Source organism: Caretta caretta, chromosome 9 (genome assembly GCF_965140235.1).
Source record: "Caretta caretta isolate rCarCar2 chromosome 9, rCarCar1.hap1, whole genome shotgun sequence".
NCBI classification, from domain to species: Eukaryota; Metazoa; Chordata; order Testudines; family Cheloniidae; genus Caretta; species Caretta caretta.
The window spans coordinates 95,109,794-95,133,669 of record NC_134214.1 but is presented as its reverse complement, the minus strand read 5'-3'; the positions used below and the strand labels follow the sequence as shown (position 1 = coordinate 95,133,669).

At 42.2% G+C, this 23,876-nt stretch overlaps 1 protein-coding gene and 1 long non-coding RNA gene across 10 annotated transcripts in view; one reads left to right on the top strand and one right to left on the bottom strand.

Moving 5' to 3' along the window:
* LOC125643014 (uncharacterized) overlaps positions 1–4,688 on the top strand; it is a 678,305-nt gene extending 673,617 nt beyond the window's left edge. For all 7 annotated transcript variants that reach the window (XR_012670030.1, XR_012670031.1, XR_012670028.1 and 4 more), the window contains one exon: positions 4,578–4,688. This is a non-coding gene — a long non-coding RNA (uncharacterized LOC125643014). The remainder of the gene's footprint in view (positions 1–4,577) is intronic.
* Positions 731–10,929, bottom strand: SLITRK4 (SLIT and NTRK like family member 4). Of its 3 annotated transcripts, none has more exons than XM_075132561.1 (2): positions 10,911–10,929; positions 731–7,608 (listed from the first exon to the last, which is right to left on the bottom strand). In XM_075132561.1, the coding sequence occupies exon 2, from the start codon at positions 7,556–7,558 to the stop codon at positions 5,045–5,047; it is 2,514 nt and encodes an 837-aa protein (XP_074988662.1). In that variant the 5' UTR covers positions 7,559–7,608; positions 10,911–10,929; the 3' UTR covers positions 731–5,044. The 3 variants fall into 3 exon arrangements, with proteins under 3 accessions (XP_074988662.1, XP_048720253.1, XP_048720254.1); XM_048864296.2 differs by lacking the exon at positions 10,911–10,929 and adding an exon at positions 9,601–9,795; XM_048864297.2 differs by lacking the exon at positions 10,911–10,929 and adding an exon at positions 8,120–8,215.
* Positions 10,930–23,876: the final 12,947 nt, after the last annotated feature.

Genomic DNA, 23,876 nt, shown 5'->3' with positions numbered 1-23,876 from the left:
CTTTTCACCACTAGTGCTTTTGGTTCACTTCTTAGGTTTCACTGCTCTTGTACATTGAAAAAAAAAATAATCTGCATTAAGTCCTGATTTCTTAGTCTGTATCTCATTCTGATTCCCATATACGGCTGTCATGCTGCATGTTTAATCTAGGACCCCAGGGGAATGTTTAATCTAGTTGCACATGAAGATTTTTAAGATTTTGTAAAACATTTTTAATACAAAATCTAAATTTGGAGCCTAAACTACCTGATGGTCTCTTCTTGACTTTCATCTACAAATGCTTCTAAACTATAATAAAGGCAGGTGGATGGATGTTTGTAGGGAATTAATTAAACATAAATTAATTTTGATCCTTTGCAAAATTGTCTGATACAAACTGATTAATGAGAGGGGATCAGGGTCAAGACAAATGTCCTTGACATTGTATGACTGTTCTTCCAGGCATTTCAATGTGGAAGATATCAGAAACTGACTAGAGGCTACGTTCTGCTCATGTTACTAATGCAAACAGTCCCATTTGACTTCAGTGAGACTATTTGGCTGAGTAAGGCAAAGCAGATTTGATTTAAACATTGGATAGTGGGATAAACGTTAATAAATATTTTAAAATATTTGCCCTAATATCTATGAATATAAAATAATGTCTAACTACTTTACAGCTTTTCTCTCTCTTCTGAAAACAAACTCACAGAGAATGTTCTTGACATTTAACAAAGTCTAGTTTCAGAAATATGATTGTACCAAACAATTTTATTAATTTTCCATACAAATCTTTTAAATAAATTCTGCCTAATATTTTGATGTTTGTTGAAAGCAAACAAAGGTCGCTGAAACATTTTTTTCTGAGTTTTACATTGTACTGGATATTATAAGTTAACTTTATTTTCCTTATAAACTAATCTAAAAATAGTCATGATCAAGGCAGGGTAAAAACAATACATTTTGTTTTCTTTATTTCAAAATAGAGCGATTATCAATACATTCTTGTTATATTTCCTTCCCAACTCTTTGGATGCAAAATAAAATTAAATAAAACAAAAAAATAAAAATAAAAAAATTCCACTGTGCTCATTTCATACAACAGCAATGTACAAATCATGCAAAAATATTATAGATAGATATTCTAGATGTGTTTGTTAACTCTGAAACATTTGTTAACATTATTCACAAGGCCATGCCTTTTATAATGTATACCCTTATGGCTTTAAAAATTACCTTTTGGATTATCTTTCAGATTTATTTACTATCAGTCCGGAAAACTACATGTAAAATGTCAGTTGACGCCTGGACTCAAATTGCTGCATTATAATGACTGGTTTCTGATAAAATTGCACAAAGTTTTTCTCTTTCAAAGAAATGATTACACTTTATTGATTTCATTAAAAATGTAAACTTGGCTTATAATACAATGAACACAATAAATTATGTTAACACCTTCACTGCTTTAGTGCTGCATATATGTCATTGCAGCCATTGTAACAATGTGGCCACTCAAATCAATATAATGCAAAGGGTGGCCTGGTCTGTTGAGCCACATGGAAGAGTGCCTTTCCTGGATAGACTATCATTAGATCGGAATGAACATGCCACTAAACTGTTATCCAGACACATACACTGTCCCTTAACACTGGAGGAAGTAAACTAACATCCAGGTTGACATTTAAACCAACAGCATCAAAGAAATATAGTGGTTTGCCCACCTAAGCTTTTTTTTCTTTTTTTCTTTTTTTTAACTCACACTGCTCTGCCTAGGTATTACACCGGTATTACACCACGTATGTAAAACACGACTGAGAGACCTACACAGTAAGGCCCAGACTGAGCAATCCTTATTGACACCGGTGAGCATACATTCCATTGACCCTGTTGAATTCAGTCAGACAACTCATGGGAGCAAAGCGATCACCGCGGTGAATAAGGGTTCTACAGCAGGGACGAACTGTGTCATACACAACAATGCTCCTGCACCCGCTCCCATTTAAGTCCATGCCAATGGTACCATGCATTTAGGCCCTGATCCAGCAACACACTAAAGCCTGTGCTCACTTTTAAACTCGTGAGTACTCTCATTGCACACGATTAAAGTTGGGCATGTAATTAAATGCTTTGCTGGAGGAGGACCTAAAAGAGTCGCCAGATCTGTCCAGTGTGGGCATAATGGTAAAGTTCTTCTTCTCTTTAACAGTCAATGGGAGATTTCCCCAGGCGAAAGAGGAGAGGACCGGACCCAAATTAATGTTGTTGCGGGAGGCATATCAATCATAGTAAAACTGATTTACTTAACTGTTGTTCTGTTAAATCTGAGCAATATCAACCACAAATATATCACCTTTAACAACACTCACAATGTAGCATTTATGTATTAAAGATTTGTGTATTCTTTTTAATTCACATCTCTCAACAGAAGGCTATGAGCCATAGGCTCTCTGCCTTGGCAAATCTCAGTGACCCTTGACACATTCTCAAAGCTGTGTAGCAGTGAGTAGAAGGCAGCAACCCATTATCCTCAGATACCTGATGGTGCCTTTATGGTCTAGCATTTCAGTACATCTTTAAGATTCCTTAATCCATAGGCCCTTGACACAATAAAGTAAAACACTTTCCTCAGAGCCTGTGCAGTGATTTGGGTAAACACGCCATAAGGAATATTTTAGGCCAGGAATATATGCATGCATAGTAATCATATCCAGAAAATCTCAATGACATTTTGGATTAAATAAATTAGTATGCATGTGTAATAGCAGCTTTTTCAAAGATGAACCAGTCTGTTGTTTATTTATTTTAAAAAGTCTAAAGTCCATCAATCATTTTGTACCATGGGGAAATTAAAAAAAAAAAAAAAAAAACTCTTTTGAAATGACAAGTAGAAAATATCTCTCACTCTTTCTTCTCTCTCTCTTTAAAATAAAGACGTGCTGATGCTTTTAAAAAACTTTGTTAAAAAATATTCCAGGCATTATGCCAAGGATCATCCCAGAATAAAATTTTACAGCAGAGTTATAAAGCCCTGAAATTAGAGGTTTAGACTGGAAAATGCTGACACAGCCTTAACCACAGTAGTGCTATCGGGCTTTGTTGTAATAGCTGCCACTTGGAATTCATGAAAACATTAATGTTTATTTTCTGTTGCAATTTGATAGACTTATGTATTGATTTTAAAAGGCGTGGGGGGAAATTTATGGCAGCAAGATAGATTAAGGTCCTGATCCAAAGTCCACTAACATCCTTGAGGGGGCCATTTAGGGATCTGGGGCAAAAATTGGGGATTGGTCCTGCTTTGAGCAGGGGGTTGGACTAGATGACCTCCTGAGGTCCCTTCCAACCCTGATATTCTATGATTCTATGATTCTATGAGTGGAGGAGCCCCTATTGTCTTGAATGGGCTCTGAATCAGGCATGTAGAATAGATTTTCTGTATGATGCTTTACTAATACATGCCTACTGTGATCTTAAGTTACCATTTCCCAGTGAGAAAAAGGGGGTGTTTTCCATCTTGACCATTTGTTGCTATCAATTGAGATTCAGCTTTCACAAAGGCAAGTTTGTATTCTTTATAGATGTGGACTACAAAATACTCTGAACTGAACCAAGACCATTAAATGCATTTTACAGTGTGGCTTTGATAGACAAATGATTGCCATACGGTTTACTGATCTGGTTCATTATCTGACTGACAGCAGTCAGATAGATAACTGGGACAAAAAATTGATGCATATACAATTCAACTATTACCCTTATTCATTAACACCTGTAAATACTTGTAGTGAAAACTATTTAGATTAAGCTGCAGAACCCTGAAAAGCAAGACAACCGATGGCAAATAATTGCCTGAGACACAATACTAAAAAACTAATGAATCTATTTTAAAATGCACCATTGGGAACAAATCTGAAATAAGATAATAATATACTAATTTCACAAGAATAGTACAGAACATTTTTTATTATTATTATTATTATTATTATTATTATTATTATACCTGATCACGGATAATTCTATACAATTTGTCACCGGTTTTTGTTTGGTATATTGTTCTGTTTTTAATTTATACTGAATGATTAATGCATTGTGATCAGGAAAACAAGTCAGGCATATTAAATACATATTACGGAGTACATATTTTCCTATTTAGTATACAAAGTATTTCATAAATATGAATTATCTTACAAAAATAATTTCTGCTACGCTCACACAGTAAGCACTTTGAAAAGTTTGGTCAACCTTTTGGGGTTGTAGGAGTTTCAGATAACTGAGAAGGAACTCTAGTCTTAATTGGATTTGAGTCTTACATAAGATTCTGCATTAAAATCAAGTATTTTCTTCATATCACTACAAATGCTGCAGAAGTCAGGTTGCACTTTTTTTCTTTTCTTTTTTTTTTTTTAAATTTTATGTATAGACAGGTATACTTCAAGGGTCAAATTTATTTTATAGGTATGTTACGCATGGTATATTTTAAACAAATATTTGCACAATTTAACATTATAAATCCAGTGGTTTCAAGATGCAGGCCATAAATGTAACCGATTTACACATACTATTGAATGTTCTCTCTTTGCATGCTTTTTACTTTTCAGATAATCTTTAAACAGTGCCGCTACAACACCACAAATCAAAGGATTACTCCAGTTCCACCAACTTAATCCACGTGCAAGATGAAGGACCCAGCTGAGGTACAAACACTGGTACCAGTTTTCTTGTGTTTGCTCTTACAAATCACAAGGAGACAAAGGTTTTGCATCTAAGGTACAAAACATATATGCCTTTTGAGGTTAAATTCAGTGTAATATGTGTCTAAAGCATCCCTTTGGCAATAGAGTTTGCAGTATCCCTACAGGATTCCAGAGGGTATCAGCTTTATGTAGTAAAATCTATTATGGAAATCTCCTCTACTTGAGAAATCATATGCAGCTACAGACAGATACCCTTGGATATACCTGCCTCTATGCCTACCAATATAATATAGTATTCGGAAGTTAAAAGTCAACAAAAGGCACTTTCATCATTAAATAAATGTCCTCTGTAAGAAATAAGATTGCATGACCTATATTTTATTCAAAGCTGTTTGTTCTTCAAGGACTTGTAGGTAGTCAGGTGAACCTTGAAGTTTAGCTTTCAGTTCAAAATATTCACTCTTTCTTTGCTCTACCACAATTTTACTATGATTACCACCTATTAATGACTTCTTGATTTTTTTGTCTTGTTGTTTCTCTGGATAACGTATTTCAAAGCCACTGACCCCTATGCTGTTGTATTCTTTTTTACTTTCAAGAAAATTCTGAATAAATACATTGGAATCCCTCCCAGGAAACAACTCATCCAGTTCATCAATTGTGCTAAGTCTTTTTCTGGTATCCACATGCAATAAATCCTTTTCCTTGTCGGTAATACTTCTCAGAATGACTTTTTGCCCTTGTGGATCCGCAAATGTGAAGCCTGTTTCGGATTCTTTTAAGCCACAAGTGTGGCTTTTGCTCATCTGCTCAATGGTTTGAGGAATGAAGGCCTCTGCGCCTAGTCCATCCTTTTTGTTTGATTTGTGGTCGTGCTTTCTTAGCTGCAGTTGCATGGAACTGCACTCTTGGTTCCCAATTCCTTCGTGCTTTACTGATGGTTTCTTGTTGCGCCGAAGCACAAAGACAAGAAGGCAAAAAGCAACAAACACTGTTAAAATAAGCACAACTAGTATGCTTAAGATTAGAATGGACAACGGAACTGGGCCACCAGGAGGACTTCGAAGTGGACCCAACGGTGTAGTAAAAGAGACAGCAGGCACAGGACTAGTGAACAGAGCAGATGGCTTGTTTAAAAGTTTAGGACATAAGATCTCATTTTTGAGAGACTTCAGTTCAATGTTAGCAAACTGAACAGGTGTTTCACATTTTAATTCCTTCACCACAATACCTTCATTTAGTTTTTCCAGCCATAGTTTTAAAGCAACTAAATCGCACGTGCAGTCCCACGGGTTACCTTCCAAATCAATTTGTGTAAGAGATTTTAGCTGATCAAGAACGCCACTTACAGGTAAATACATGAAATGATTGTTCCTCAGATTCAGTCTAGCCAGTGGAGCACCAGCAAAAACATAAGCTGGCAGACTTCTAAGAAGATTATTGTTCAAGTAGAGCAACTGCAAATTTGGCATTAAGTCAAATGTGCCTGCTAAAATTTCCTTGATAACGTTGTATTCCAAATACAGATATTGCAAATTGTGGAGGCCAGCAAACATTTCTGGACTCAGCCGCTCGATCTGATTGCCATTAAGATACAATCTCCGTAAATTTGTAAGGTTGCGGAAAACCGCCCCTTTGATTGCTGCAATCTGATTACTGCCTAAATGTAGTAAATCCAGCCCTTCAAAGTCAATGAAATCTGAGGTGTCCACATCCTTAATATAATTGCCATTTACATGCAGTTTCTTGGCATTGAAAGGTTTTGGTACGAGTTCGGCCAATGATTCTATATTTCTTTCTTGGCAGTTTACACTTAATCCCAAATCAGAAGGATGAGTTTTGCAGACACATGGGCTTGGGCAAGGAGTTAGAGGGGGTACCCTGGTCTGGTAAGACACAATTTGACTGAGATTGCGATTAGAGAGCGCTTTTCCTGCTACTATCCCCGAGATCTTGGAAGGATTTGTAGTTTTTGGAGGCTTGGTGACTAATCTGTGCATTGACGTTTGCGTAGTGTGGCCATTAGGTGTGCTGTAACCAGGCTCCAACTGGGATGGAGGCAGAATGCGCACATCAAAATCACTCCCTGTCCCCATGGAGCATAATTCTTGTTTATTGGTTTCCTTTAAAAGCCTTCCATACAAGTCGCTAGGCGTTTCACAGATAGCTTCTCCAATGTAAATGTTATAGGGCATATTCTCCAGCCAGGCTTTCAAAGGCAACAAATCACAGGTACAATTCCAAGGGTTATCTTCCAGCTGCAGTTCGACAACTCGACCAATGTGTTCCAGAACTCCAATGTAGGGAAGCTTCTGTATTCGATTCCCTCGTATATCCAGATGGGTTAGAGAAGCGAATCGAAAAATATTATCGGGCAGGAATGAAATCAGATTGTCATTAAGGATGAGGACTTTCAGCTTGTGAAGCTTATTGAAGGCTCCCCGTTCAATATACTTGATTAAATTGTAGTCAGCTTGGAGATACTCCAAGTTCTCTATGCCAAGGAAAGTGTCAGCTCGGAGAATCTTTAATTCATTGTTGTTCAAGTGCAACTGTTTTAATGCACTGAGCCCGAGGAATGCTCCTCCCTCAATGTTCTGCAATTTATTGTTACCCAGCTGCAGGGACACTGCATGTGTAAAGTTAAGAAATGTGTTTGGATACAGAATGATCAGTAGGTTGTTTTGAAAATTAAGGTGGTAAAAATTAGACCAAGGTGGTTTGAGCTGATTTGGTCGGTAGACTGCAACCTTCTCGCAATTGACATACAGCACATTCTCAACTGACACGCACGAGCAAACATTGCAAATTTCCACCGAGATGTCAGGACCTGCATTTGTAGAAGAAACTCGAGTTGACAAAACCAGAACGAGCCACAGCAACATCTTCGTGTGATCAGCAAGCCACCTTATGCTCCTGAATAAAGATACAGAATCTAAAGAAGAAAGACAGGGACAAAAAAGAAAAGAAAATATTTTTCAGTTGTCATTGTTCCAAAAAGTCATTTGGGTTAATATTGTACTTTACTGAGCTACTGTACCTGGCTAGTATTACAGATAAAGTATAAACAGCAAATGTAAAGTAAAATGAAAGGTGTTTTTTTTTTCAACAACCCCACAAAATAATTTCAGATATCGAATGTGAACCTGTAGACACACACACAAATATATGTGGGCCTATAACATATCTCCTGTACATGACAAACGTGCATAACTAACAAAGTAAAATAAGCAAAGCAGGCTTAATATTTTACTCATATGAACTATCTCCAATTCTGTTACTGTACATACGTCGCCAGAGATGGAAAGGATGTTACACACATGTGGGTTGAGATAAGGCAATAGATAAAATAAAGATGTGAGGGAAAAGCGCAGTGCCTCTATACAATGGTATCTCACACAGAAACATCCCGACTGTGCTTATTAAAGGTATTGTAAGTAACATACTCTCAGGCGGGCGTAGAGAGACAATGCACTATCCATGAATCAGGATGACCAGCTCTATGCTAATGATAGAGGAATGTGTCAGGACCATCTACAGACTTGCAGCCCCAGTCCCAAAACCAATACCCTGATTGGCAGAGCAAGGCAAAGTCGCAATCCGCCAGCGTGACATCACCAAAACCTTACAGCAACTTTGATGGAAGAAACTGAGCTCACGTGCCCTGGTCCCTGACATGAAGGTAGCTTGCAAGAGCCCCTCTCCTGTAGCCAGGTCATCTTTAGCTGCCATTTTCCACTCCGAGAGCTGGAGCCGCTGTCTTTTCTCGGGGGTTAGGGGCTGGTGGGGATTTTGTAAAGCAGCCCCAGCCGAGTCCCCTCGGCCGGGAGGAAGCGAGCTGGAAGGGCTGGGAGCCACTGAATGGAAAGGGGAAGCAGGAGCCAGCCGCGAGATGCGAGCGAGGAGGGGATCGCGCTGGAAGGGAAGGCAGCGGAGGGCCAAGGGGGGGCAGAAAGGAGGGACAGAAGGACACGAGGGAGGCGGGTGCAGGACAGAGGGAGCGGGGGAAAGGTAGGAAGCAAGAGGGAGATGGAAAGAAGGGGGAAGTTGGAGGGGGCAGGGAATTTTGAGGGCGCTGGGCCAGGGGGGAGGGAGGGGGGAAAGGGGAGCTGGGGGTGGGGATCCAGCGGGCAGAGCCGACCCCCATGTGCTGTCGCTTTCCGGAGTCTTCCCACGGCCGCTCCCCACCCCGCAGCCGGCTGTGGCGGCTCCCTGCCCGCGGCTCGTCTGCAGCGCCCGGTGCGTGCGGGTCTCCGCCCCCGGCCACGCTGGTACCCCGGGCTCCCCCCAGCAGCGAGCCCCGGGCGGTACCTCCGCCGGGGGTGGAGGGTGCGGGACGATGGGGGGGGGGGGCGATTCCGCAATGTTTTGCCGCAACACGGTGGCCGCAGCCGAGCGGCTCGGCTGGTGCCGGCTCCAGCGCTCGGTCGTGGGCGCCCTGTCCCCGTGTGGGGCTGCAGGCTGGGGAGGGGGGCGGGGAGCGGAGCCCGGCTCTCCCCTCCCCGCCCCCCCGAGCCAGCCCCCTTTTGCAACAATGCACAACCCCCCACGCCCCCCATCCCACCCCCGGCGGCACCTTTGCAAAGCCCCCTTCCCCCCGCGGCCCATGGCTCGCCCCCATCCCAGCCCCACAGCCCCGAGGGGAAGCCGGCGGAAAAGCGGGGCGGCGAGCGAGCGCCGGGGAACTTGGTGCCATTGACCCCGGGCAGCCGGCGCCGGCTTGCAGGGAGAGGCGACCGGGCCGGGGATCAGGCTGCCGGAGGGAGCCCTCAGCCGCCTCCCGCAGTGGGAAGCCTCCGCAATAAATCCGATAAAAGCCGCACACCGGGAAACAAACGAACACACGCGTCCCTGCTGGCCCCGGGAGCGAGGTGCTGTCCGGCGCCGGATCTCCCAGCCCGGGCGGAGCGGCACCTTCCTGCCTTACCTTTGCCACCCGGCTCCATCTCCGGCTGCGCTGCTCTCTGCTCTGCAGTTTCTGCGAGTGTCTCTACGTGATCTGGACTTCTGCTGCTCCGCGCGCGCACACACACACACGGGGGGGGGGGAGACACACACACACACGAGCAACACAGCGAGAGACACACACAGCGAGGTGACTGCCCCCCTCCCCCAACACACACACACAGGGGGGAGACACACACACACACACAGGGGGACACACACACAGGGGGGGAGACACACACACACACGGGGGGGAGACACACACACACGAGCAACACAGCGAGAGACACACACAGCGAGGTGACTCCCCCCCTCCCCCAACACACACACACACACACACACACACACACACACAGCGGTTATTACCCCTGTAGACCCAGAGCAACGGAAATACACTCAGTGACACAGACTAGCCCTACACACACACACACACACGGAGTGGCACGCACACACACATACCCTGTATACAGAGAGAGATTTCCCCTTCCACACAGACCGTGAGATTTCCCTGTCCACACATACAGAACATCTCACACACACACACACACACACACACAGAGCTCTCACCCATCCCTTGCATGCAGAAACACACACACACACACACACGCACACGGGCGCTGTTCAGAGGGACGGGGAAGCCAGAGGAAACGAAGGAGAGCGAGACGGGGATCCAAGAGACCAGCGTGCCACGGAAAACGAACGACTCAAGCCAACCAACCGATGCATAGCTGCCCCCCGCGGCCTCGATCCCCCTCTTGGGCTGGGACTGCAGGGTACTGCACCTTTCGCCCAGCGATGCCCCCCTCGCAGACCGAGAAAACAGCGCTCAGAGTAAAACAAACACAGCGACCCTTCACGGTGCCGCTTTGGAGCCGAGTTTCGAGGCAACAAGGAAGGGTCTAGCGTCATTCCACCTCCCCCTGCCTGCCCGTGCTGCAAGGGGTTAGGGGCCTGGGGGGGGGGGGGGGTTCGCTACGAGTGAAGCAACCTTCCCCAGGTATTGCTGGGGCTTTGGGTGGCCCCTGCTGTCCTTTGTGGGCTGTTCTGCATCTCCAAGCTAGCCACGAAGTGGGCATCACGCCAGTTCAGCACCAACTTGCATCACATTTTGCAAAGGAGCAAATAAAATATACAAAGTCTTCCCCCTGCATCTTCTCTGACGATTTAATCCCCCCCCCCCTCCCGTTAAACAACCTAGAGGTTCAAATTGGGTGGGAAGCAATGGTAACAGTTGATGCACTTAAAGTAAAGACGGTTATGAAACAGCATTGCTTTAAGGAAACCCCAGCCTACCCTTCCCTGAGACAACACCGATATTTGGGTAGCTCATTCTTCCTTAGTTAGCTGAAATTCTTCCTCTGTCTAGGTTACAGCTGCAGCATGATGAAAAAAGCCTCCCTCTGATGCTATTAGGAACTCCCATTTACTTTACATTTTATAATATCATTGCAAGTGGTAATGAATACCGCAAACAATGGGACACAGCTCTCTAAGGCAGAGGAATCAGTTCACCAAATGTGATCTTATCAAGAGAGTTGAACGGTTTTGCCTTTGCTACAAATGTTAACAGGATTCAGTAGGAGAGAGAAAACTGTATATGTATAGTCTGAAACCTGTATATACAAGTATTGCCCACATTCCAGGTGGGAGTGAGAGTTCTGGGCAGTAAAAATCAGAGATTTTTAAATGAGCAACAGAATTTCTTCATTTATGGAAATGAAATAAACAGTATGCTCTGAAGGCTGACTGTATCTAATTGAAACAATTGTAGAATGTTATTTTGCATTAAGCGGATAGACTGATACCTGAACACAAATGCATCTGACATCAGTGATTTCCATATCACAACAGAAATGAAGTAATCTGTGATTAATATTCACCCAATTAAAAACTGAAGTCTTTAAAATGAAAACTCCTTTAATTATTGAACCATTAACAAAGCTATATTCTCATAAAAGGGAATACATGTATATAAAAAGTCCAATTCACAAGTGGATGTGCTTAGTTTGGCCTGAATTTCCCAAACTCTTTCTCCAAATACATTTTCAAATGGGGAACTCAGGACTGCAATAGAATGCACTCAGTAAAACAAGTTAATACCAAATTGAAAAAGCTACCTAAAGTAGCTTCATATACAGAAGTATAGGTGTGAGGATCAAGGTGCTGGTTTTGTTTTATCTATCATTTTAAACCAGATGTTAGACTAATCCTTTGCTTCTTTAATAGGTCAAATTGAATTAGACATTTTTAGTATGCCACTACTCCACTGCCATTCAAATAACTGGCTAGGCACCTAAAGAAAACTTCAGACCTATACAACAAAGAAGCAAGCTTCAAACTGTTAAAGCATGAAATGAATAAGCATCTAACTACAGGGAATTAAAAAAGCAACACAGACTTCATAGCTAAATTACTTTTGTTGTTTGCATTATAAATTGCTATTGACAGGGGTTTATATTGATGCTATTGTAAATCATGTGTCAGAACAAAACTTAATATGCAATACAAATTTGTTGTTAGAGAAGGGATTTAATATATTTTAGCACTTTTTTTACAGTGTAGCAAAAGAAAAGAAAAGAGAAAAGAAAGCCCCAAATCTTTTAAAAGTGATTTCTGAGCTATCACTAAACTATATAATGTCTGATCTGTTGAGAATTATTCCAACATTTATATATAAGGAATCAGAGTAACAGCCGTATTCGCAAAAAGAAAGTCGTAGTCTGTATTCGCAAAAAGAAAAGGAGTACTTGTGGCACCTTAGAGACTAACCGATTTATTTGAGCATAAGCTTTCGTGAGCTACAGCTCACTTCATCGGATGCTCACGAAAGCTTATGCTCAAATAAATTGGTTAGTCTCTAAGGTGCCACAAGTACTCCTTTTCTTTTTATATAAGGCATCGTACCTTTTGGTATTAAAAAACCCCATAAGAAATCAGTTCGAATTTTGAAAAGTAAAAGAAGAGCATGAATTCAAAGCAAGATCTAAGGCAGTGGCACACCTAAGATATAATTTGTATAAAATGGCTACATCTTATGCTGGGACATATTCTCCCTTGAGGTATGTGCAGAATTCCTATTGGCATCGATGGAAATTCTCCATACAGATTGATGGTAGACCATGACCATGGCAACTTGGGTTATCTGGTCTGAATCGTTGCACTTTACAAGATAACTCTGGACCACAGATCATTCCCACTATTGTCTTGTCTATCCTGTTGTCAGATATCTGCACTGATGGTGCTTCTATACCACCTCTAGTTGATTTTCTCCCCTCTACTCAAGAGTGTCTTTATTGGTAAGAATTTTCTGGCAATGTCCAGAATAAATGCTTCCTTTCTTTAAGTTTAGCATCAGAAACCATTTCTGGAAAAACAGCAGCTAGAATAGTAAAAACTGTTCAGGGAAAAGAGAGAGAGGTGATCAAACAGGGAAATGTTAGATATTCTACTCTATGTACTTGGAGATGCATACAGGGTGGCATTCATCAGTGGTGCAATTACCATATCAACAGATGTCATTACTGCATCTAAATACGAGTTCCTGGGATCACAAGCTGATTCACTGTTTTTGGCTAAGGCAACTAGTCTCAAATCTCAGCAAAAATCATATAAAAGTTTATGTTGATTTCATTTAGGTCACCGCGAACTCATAACTGACAAACACATGCCCATAATCTCCCACCCACTCATATTTAGAGGTAGGTAGACATAAAGGAAATAGAAGTGCAAGACTTTATGGGCATTCAAAATCTGCTATCAGAAAAGCACTCCTATAACAAAGTCCTCTAAATGTGGAGGACAGTGGAAATGCTGAATCCAACATTCACGGCAAAATCATGTGTCAAGGACCCATGAGTGCCTTATTTTTTGCAGAATGGGGTCTTGAGAGATAACTGGAGGAAAGGGTGATCTGAGCACCCTCAACTTCTTTTTCTTGGAGACTTTCTATGTAATTTGTAAATGTGGGCTTCTCTGGGCATTGTTGTGCTGTAGTAAGACACAACTACATGAAGGGGGTGTGTGTCTATGCCTCTGTCTCTCTCAGTGTACACAGAGCTTTGAAATCAGAGACTGCAACAACAAGGACTGTGACTATCTTTACTCAGTTGGGCTTCACAAGGGGATCCTTGCACCTGTTCCCACACCCACTCACTGCCAGCTGTGATCTAGCCCATTTTATTATATCTGGCAACTGTAATGACAACAGTGGGACATGTGGTTCTGGTCCAAAACTTACAGAAGTCAATGGGAGTTTCAATGGAATTTGGTTCAGGCCCTAAATCATTAAAATTATTTTTAGCAATGTAAGTTTACACGCCACTTTAGACACAGTCCCTGCCTTGAAGAAATTTAGAGAAGGAACAACAGTTAACGTTGTGGTTGTGTGTGGAGGGGGGGAAGAGGGGAATTGTTTAATTGGAATACTAAAAGGGGCTGGTTAGCAATATTTTGACATAGAAAGCAAAGTTGATGTGTCCTCCGTCTGTTCCTGGAGTTTCCATGGTAAAACAATTTATGTTTAACAAGGTTACACCATCCTTCTGCTACCAGATAACAATTGCAACCCTCAGCAAACAGCCAAACACAACAGTGACTGCTCAACACTGACTAGTAATGATTCTGCGGCTGACAGGACATGTCCTTTCTAAGAGAAGTAGGAATCAGTAACTCCACCCCTTGGTCCTCCTTTTACATGTGTTTAGCCGAACTGTCTGTCAGAGGAGAGAGAGAGAGAAAGAGTGTAAGCATCCTTGGGTAAAAAAAAATTTATTAGAGTTAGTCTCTGCATGTGCAACTTTTAAAGAGACAATGTGATAGGAAAAAGAAAAGGAGGACGTGTGGCACCTTAGAGACTAACCAATTTATTTGAGCATGAGCTTTCGTGAGCTAGAGCTCTAGCTCACGAAAGCTCATGCTCAAATAAATTGGTTAGTCTCTAAGGTGCCACAAGTCCTCCTTTTCTTTTTGCGAAGACAGACTAACACGGCTGTTACTCTGAAACCTGTGATAGGAAACAGTGTGAGTCTGTAATACACTGAAGACAGAACCATTGCAACCGAGCGCTGTGCCAAATAAAGTGGAAGAAATGCTATCAAAGACATGGCTCTGCACGGTTCCATATTATTTCCAGCTAGCTTACTCCAGTTTATCCAGGAGCCCTCTTCAAGCTGCAACAAGTAACCTATCACCTGCTACAGGAAAGCAAACATCAGCTGAGAATACATTGCCGCCTGTATTCTCTGAGCACTGGGAAAGGTGTTTTTTGTTTGTTTTTTTCATTTATCCATCATTCACAACAAGTTGTTCCCTTTAAAGTTTGATAAAGAGGGTATACTTCTGTTAGTGGGCTTTTTGACTAATTCTTTCTGTAAACTCAGCCCACAGGGGTCCTTGTCCCCGGAACTACTCTTGCCTACCTGCACAGTCAAGACACACCAAGCAGGCATGTGACTGCACTAAATTGGAGATGCCAATGCCACCTTGTCAGTACAAATGTCTACACATTTTCTTTGCGTACGTTCAGTAACCCAGGGATCACTCATCTCGCCAGCTCATTGTCAGAGGCCAAGAGGTGAAGCAATGCTTGGTCAAAAGGCAAAGATAATAAACACTGCGGAATCCCAAAATAGACAGCTGACAGTCACAGAATCCACTGTGGGTATCACTGTGTGAGGATGTGTCACAGCAATGAAAGCATAGCCACAGACATATGATGTATCCAACATTTGCTCAGCTATTGCTACGTCCAGGGTACCTGGGGGAACTGAGCAGCAAACTAACTCCTCCCAAAGAAAAGCGTGGGTGAATTCCAAGCTAGAAAAGTGCACATAGCTAAATTAATGCTCCTAGAGCCAAGATCTATTTTAGAAATACTAAAGTGGAGGAAGTTTCACTGGCAGCTGGACATGGCAGGATGACAGGGAGAGGGGAAATCATCCTGTACATTTGGCAAGTTGTTTTTCTGTTTGTCTCTGCTTGTCTGTCTGATCTTTTAGACTGTAAGCTCTCTGCAGCAGGGGTTGTCTTCTATTGTCCTCTGCTATGTGTGTACAGCACCTTGCACTGTGGGGCCTGACCCTGGTTAGGGTCTTTAGGAGCTACAAATAATTTACAAATACAAATAACTTACCTATTATACTCCATCTTAAGGGGCCCGTCCTGCAAACCCTTACTCACATAAGTTGGGATTAAAGTTAAATAGGTGTTCCTCCACTCAGCACTGCTATCCCCTCGGTAACCTGGTGCCCAGTGGAATTCTCTGTCCAGAATTCAGGCTCCCCAGGCAATACATGGGGAGAGTAAGATACCTAAGGAAGGGATGGTCAGAAGCTAGCAGGCTGATCAGGGAGCCGTCTAAGCTAGTCAGGTGTGAAATAATGAGGGGAGAGGCTTAGGTAACTATGGAACTCTTTCGAATGCAGATAGATAGACCTGCACTAGCTCTGCTTGAGCTAGCGTGCTAAAAGTAATAGTGTAGCTGAGGATAGCACAGTCAGCAGCTAGCTGCCTGAGTACAAAGTCACACAAATGCTCTTGGGTGGCAAGCCCGAGCCAGTGCCCTTACTCGAGCTCGTGTGTGTCTATCCAGCTACAGTGCAGACATATCCCTAAGGAAGGGATCGTCAGATGACCTCCTGAGGTCTTTTCCAACCTTAATCTTCTATGATTCTATGATATCTCAAATGGCTGACCTGATGTGCCTGGCTGACAGGCAGACATAGATACCTCCTTCCACTCGGGATCTTCAGCCATGAACCTTCTCCTGGCCAAGCCAGGCCAGCCACTTAAGCAGTCCTAGAAGCTGAAACTCTCTCTGCTGCTTGTGCATGGATACCATGCTCACTCTCATCCTGGCCTGTACCCCCATTTGTCTTTTGTGCAGGTGCTATACTGTCCATCCAGCCATTGAGAGCCTGCTTTTGGCCCTCTAACAGGTATCAAGTCTTAAGTGTGTTCAAAACACCCCCCCCCCACCATTGGGTCCTGCTGATGAGCTAGGCATTCTCCTGCCTTGATTGAGAATCTTGATTCCAGGTCTCCAGGTAGAGCTCTGAGCAGCTCGTTGGCTATGGGGTGCCAGCAGCCCTTCAACTGCTTTGAAAATTCTGGCCAGTAGGAACTTTGGCACCTAGGGGACTTAGACATCTGCAGGGTTAGGCAGCAGCTTAGCAGCAGCTGTGAAAATGTCAGTGGTGCCCAGATGGTGGATTTAGGAGTACAAAGAGTACTAAAGAGGTAGTTAGATGCCTATGTACTTGTAAGGTTCTTGGCCCCATTGATATTCTCCCGCTCTGTAAACTGTGAGATTCACTGCCCTCCCTCCCGCAATTTCTCTGCTGCTGGATAACGGCTAACCAAACAAAACACTGGAATGTGCTAGATATGGTCATCCATGTGCAGAAGCTACCATATGCCTTAGATTTGTTGCTTTGTTTAGGGGGACTTGATATATTTGGGAAAAACGTTTGCAGCAAAATTAAGATATTGCACTGGCTATTTGCTCATTACTCCACTTTAATCTCCTCTCCTATTGCTCCTAGGGTTTTCTTTTTCAGCTGCCCTAATTTCTTCTACTTTCACATATTCTATTAATTTCAATTAAGGCCTCTGTAGGCTCATGAGCCTGACAGGCTTTTTTTTTTTTTAATTATTGCTTTCAAAAAAGCAGGCTTGCTTGCCAGACTGGCTTTCCCATGGCCTGTAGACCATTCGAAAGGAGGGTATCACCATGACCAAAAGTATTTTGGAAGGAAGCAGAAGCTTACTATAATATGAAGAAGAGAGTGATGATAGGATAAAATGAGGCACTCTTTTTTAATGACTGTAGGCCAGAGACTCATCTGGAGTGAACTGCCTTCAGTAGAGCAAGTCTGACTTAGAACAGCTGAAAATCTGGTGCAGTCACTGTAGATTGCTTGTGGGAAAAACGCCTTTAAAAAGCAAACTGGTTTACAGCAGGTATCAGAGAAGAGGGAATCCCAAAGATGTGGAACAATATTGTTGTTGTTCTTTCGTAGAAGACGAGCTAATGGAGATCCAAAGAACTACCAGGCTTCTTTTAATAGGCTAGTCCTGTGTCTAAGAATGGATTTTAGATGCACGGTATAAAAAAATGAATGATCACTTGATCAATAGATAAGGCCAAATTCTGCTCTAATTTACACCAGCATAAATCCAGAGTGATTGCATTTAAGCCAAGGTCGTCACTAAGGAAAAGAGAGGAGCTCTTCTCCTGCAGACTTGAGGAGGTCTACTTGAGAAAAGTTGCAGAGACCTCTTTCTCCAGCAGAATTTCTGAGTTCCCTGGGAGTGGAATGTCTGGATTTCCTGACTTGGAAAAGGGCTCTCAGCCTTTTAAAATTTGAAAAAGAAAAACATCTTGTCCTGCCCCATCTTAATCACAAGTAATCTTCAGAAGAAACATTTACTCCTGTTCACTGTTTGGGAGAAGGAGTGAACAGAAAGTCTAGAGTGACTTCAACTACGGAGTCTTAACTGAGGCCTGCATAATGGGGACATCATTGAACATACAGAAGATTTCCTGCCTTGCTCTGAATCCATGTTAGGATCTGAACTACCTCCATCAAGGAGGAGCAACTCAGAAGAACCAAAGACATGACAAAGCATAATCTGTCACTTAATCACAAGGTCCACAACCAGCCTGTGCTTCTGGTAAGGACATCAAGTTCAAAGCCTTGGGTCTTCTCCTAGATATGGAGTTAAAAATTATAACCCACGAGACAAATCTGGAGACAAAATTAGTGAGGATTTGTTTTATGAAATAATGAATTAAATCAATAGGCTTTACAAGAAAATAAAGTGATGAGGATGACAGATGAGGATGACAGAGATATCACGGCAATGACCACATGCCCCTTAGGAAGGGGCACAGATACAAACATCTTGAGAACAGACATTAATATCTGGCAAAAGCAGCAAAAGTAATGTGGTCTTAGCTAGGAAGCAAAAGAGGAGCATGTGTGGGATCAGTAGAGAAACAGGGAATTTGGTAGAAGACCATGAGTGATGCTCCTGGCGGCCTTTATCCTGTAATGGTGCTGACAGAAGCTGATAATAATGACAACAATAATTATCCTGTCTTATATATTTTAAGATACTTTACATGAAGAATTCAGAGAGAAAGGGAGAGAGAAAGCATATTATTTGAAAATAAAAAGCACTTGGCTGAAAAATCATAAATTCCCTTTCTCTCCATTCTGTCTGGATAATACACAAATATGCCATAATTGTGGAGCACTGAAATAAATCTTTTTTATATATATGAAAAAAAGAGAAAGAAAAAAGTTACCCTCCAACATTTTACCAGGGATAAAAAGAAAGCATTACTTTCCATGATTTTCACTGCTTTAGTAGGTCAAAACAGGCTGTAGATATACAGATTGTATTGTTGCTTTGCCTTGGGATCCTTTGAGTCTGCTAGTGATGCCTTCTGATTGTTGTTTATAGACACCAAGAGACCTTGGCCTCCTTTTTTTTTTCTTTTAATTTGCTCTGAAAACATACTGATATCATGGTTGTTACTTCCCGCAGTTTGCAATGTTTCCCTCCCTCCAGGAATTTTTGTAAGAGATATTTTTATTCGGATTGGAGCAGACATCATCACATTAGAAGTTTTCATGTCAGCATTCATGTTGCCAGTGCTGTGGCTTTCATTAGGTTAGAACAACATCTATGGCAAAGCAAAAAAATGAAACCTTATCAAAATACCTTACCGAAATCAGCCCCTGGCCTGCCCTGTAAATAATCCACCACCAACAAACACTTTGGGGCTAAAATTTGATGTTCAAGACATCAGCATGCAACCAGGGCCCAGTGCATCTCCCATTGAAGTCAATGGCATCCTTCCATTGACTTTGATGGAAATTGGATCAGCTTATGTATTTATTTTAAGTTTGCACTGGTTTCTGAGTCTTGTTTCTGACATGAGCTCCAATCTGCAGTGCTTGTGCCAACTTAAACTTGCATTCCCCGCACAACAGCCATTAACTGAATTAGCCACAACCAGCCAACCAATGCCACATGCCATCGCTCCTCTCCCAAACTTGATAAAGAACAAAACGCTTCAGGGCATGCAGTGGTCAGTCGTCACCAATAGGTTTGGATCTTAAAAACAGCAGTTTGTTTTTTGTCATTCTGCAAACTGTTTATTAGTTTTGACAGGCTGACAATGAAATATAATGTAAGAAAGGAAATATACCTCGAACATTTTGGGGGTAAATTCTTTTTTTCAGTTACACCCCGTTCCACGCGCTTAAAGCCTACAAAGGGCTTGGAAGGGCGTAACTGAGAGAAGACTTTGGCTGTGTATATAGATGCACACACACAAACAGGACTATAGCCCCAGTCTCAGCTGATGTGCAGTGCCAATGAAGCTGCCCTACACATTTTTAAATAGTTCTTAGCTTGGCCTCAGATGTTGTGGGTGCAATTTTCCACCATCCATTAATTATACCCACATTTCTGCACTCACATTTCATTGGACATTTAAAAGGAGAGACTCATTGACTTCAATGTGCTTAGGATCAGGTCCTTAACAATCTACCCTGATATGAAGATGCAGTCATCTCTTTTGCTCCCGTTCTTAAATGCTTTTGTCACATCCTACTTGGCAATGACTCACTGAAGTTTTATTATTTCTTTTTTTATATATATATATTGGCAGGATACTGTCTCAGTTCAACACATTTAATGAATAGCCATCTGGGAAGGCAGACATTTTTTTGGAACTAAGAAGACATAGCATAGCATAATCATGGCAGCTTGCAATAGGAATCAATACACCCCAAATGCCTCAATCAGATTTAGGACCAAATATTTCCATCTTCATTCAGTCAACAATCAGCTTTGGGTCCCTGCTGGATTGTGTGACATCTTTATCATGTGAAAAATGGCTACCCAGCACTTAATCATTTCATGCTATTTCCCTACGGAGTTATTGTTAATTAAAAAGAATTATATTTAAAAAGAATTCCTTTCAAGGATCTAATTTTCAGCAATCGTTAGTGCTGCACAGAGCTGATGCCCCTACGCTGGGTACTGGCAGAAGTGCAGTAGAAAGGAAGTAAAAGCGAGAACTTTTTTCTGTATGAACATTTAGCCCGGGTCTATTTCTTTGAGTCATGGACGCACTGGCTATACAGTATCTTTTTCATTGCAGTGAGTAGCAACTGTCCAGACACCCGATCCTTTTCCTAGCCGAGGGTAGAACTGAGCTATCATTTGTAAATGGAGAACTTGACTTTCTGTTGGCTTTATGAAATTTACTTTTTTTTTATGTTTAAACAGAACTGATTGAAAAAATGGAAAAAAATCAAGAACATTTTGTGCAAATTTTTTTCATTGTTTGAAATTTCAATAAGAACATTGTCAACATTTCAAATTTTCAAAATTTTCAACCAGCTCTGACAATAGACACAACCAAATAAATAATACATATCCTAGTAATCCCAACTGATAGCATTTTTCACTACAGACTTTAAGTAATCCTCAAAATTCCCTATAGCGGTAGTTAAATAGCTATTGCTATCCCATTATATAGATGACAAAACTGAGACATAGGAGCTACGGCCTGATCCAAAATAAATCAAAAGATACCCCTGGATGTAAATGAGCTTTGGATCAGGACTTAAGCCACAGAGCATCTAACTCAAGGGTCCCTGGCTTTTTGCTCAGACCACAGCTCCCTCTCCAGGACTACATGGGGATTCACTTTACTAGTAAATCCTAGCCTATCACAATTCATTGCAAATTACTTTAGTAGATTTCAGGTGGCAAAGTAAAAGGACATGAATAATCATTTAAAAATCATCCAGAATTCCCCAATCACGTCTGCAATTAAAAACGTCATGGACTGTAGTTTGAAGAACTGCCATGACTCAGTGCTTCTCTTTGAAACACTTTAGACTCACACTTCTTAGATTTCATTTCAGCACCTTTGTTGTATTACTCTCCAGCTCATTTGTCTGAAGCATTCAGAGGCAAACAAAGACGCACAGCCCAGCAACTGATAAGAACATTCATTAGGCCCAATTCTCATCTCCATGACAAAGCTGCAATCCCCTATTATTATGAATATGTTAATCAAAGACAACCCAGAGTCTGTGCAGCGTCATTACCATACAGTTCTTTTTGCAGAATTGGGCCCTTATTGTTAAGTTAACCAGTTAAAACATGGAGTCCAATTTTCCTTCCTCAATGTCAAAACTTCCATTACCGTGAACAGGATGCAGGTTCAAGCCCCAAGAAAGGACAAACACCATTTCACGGTGGAGAAACTGGTTGCCTAGCGACTCTTTAAAAAATTATAATTATAGATGACTTTGCATGGCAAAATTTGGACCTGAATTTGGATCCTAAGCTAAAGTTCCCTCAAGTTCAGTTGTGTTCAGCTCCTGCATTCTCCTTTGGCCTGTGTGCAGATTTGCCCAAGCCACAAACCCTGGCTCAGGAGCCAAACTTTTCCTAAATGCAGAGTGGGTTTGTGCCAGTGTTCCCATTCAGCCCCATCTCTAGTTATCAGAATTTCAGATCTCCATGGAGTCCAACAGAACTGAGACACAGTGGGCTTGGCTCTCCTCTTCAGCTGTACGTCCAGCTGACTTCAGTGGAGTTATTCTTCAGCTACACTGATATGAGTGAGCACAGAATAACATGCAGAAAGAATCATCTGGTTCCCTTCTTAGGTGTGGATCATTCAGGATTCTTGATAGGCTAGATAGATAAATAGATAGATATAGCTGTACAAGTAGCCTTGTAGCTTTCTCCAAGTAGAGATGGGGCTGAATATATATATATATATATATATATATATATATATATATATATTCAGTGACGGAGTCAGACCAGAAGGATATAAGAGAGTGGTGGAAGGCAGGTGTATCAGCCTCAGGATGAGCAGGTCCCTGTTCCCTGGATAGCCAAACAAAGGCTACTCCAGGCCAATCAAGACACTTGACGCCAATTAACCAGTTAAGGTCGTTAGGCTAATGGAGACAGGTGGAACTAATCAAGATCTCCCTCAGACTGCTTAAAAGCTCTCCTTTCCTGTTCCCTCGGGAGAGTCCAGGTGAAAGGAACTGGAGGAGGAAGCATTGCTGTATCCTGAGGTAAGGGTGAAAGTAGGAAGGGGGGTCCATGGGGGAAGTGGCCCAGGGAATCAAAGCAGCATTTAGCAGTGGAGGGAAAGCCACCAATACCTGCTACCATTAGGGTCCCTGGGCTGGAACCCGGAGTAGAGGGTGGGTCCGGGTTCCCCTCCTCCCCACATACTCTACAGAGATCCCCTTGAAAGGGGAAGCAAAACTTGGTCCATTCAGGAGGCCGAACTGTACCTCCTGAGCTCTACGGAGCAACAAAGACTGTGGGTTATTTCCCCTTTCCATCTCCCATACTGGCCTGTGATGAAAGTAACTCAATAGGCTGTGACTCTGGCCACTACACTATGAAAGGAAGGTCACATTGGGCCCTTAGTGAATTTCTGAGGCCCCTGGATCCTCCAGGAAGCATGGGACCCACAATTACAGGCTTGGAACTTTGTCACAATATATATATATATATATATATATATATATATATATATATATATATATAGTGTGTGTGTGTGTGTGTGCATACACACACATGCTAGCCTTCAGTTTAATTTCTAGGACCTCTGCAAAGGTTACTTTCCCACAGTGAGCTACTACAGTACTGGTATCCTATGGCAGGGTGTCTTCCTGCTCCAGACTCTTTTCTACCTACAAACTGCTCGGGGACCTCCTTTTGGCAATTTTTCTTTATAACGTTCTCCACACCACCCTTACAGACGTGTGCAGCTCTTTATTTACAATCGCATACACTCCTTGGCTCCCTCAGCCAAGGAGCGGAGGAGACAGAACGTATCTTCCATCCCAGAGGTCTCTCCTGGCTCTGACTTCAAAAAGCCTGTCATTCTCTCTCCCGCACCTGCCCAAACACTTCCTTCTCCAAACGATGCTGGCAATTAGGTACAGTTTGCGCTCAGGTTTACTCCGGGGCAATTTAACTGGCGATTGAGCCCTGGTGCAGTTGCTGCTGCCCAGTGTAATGCTACGAGATTGATCATGCAAACACTCTGAGTCACTTTACACATGTGCATAAGTGTGTTCAGGATTAGGCCCCAAGTCCCATAGCAACAACCCTACTCTGGGGCTTTGTAATTGCTAGATAGTCACTGAACCCTCCATGTGTAGACGAAGAATAAAATTGTTGTATTCTTCA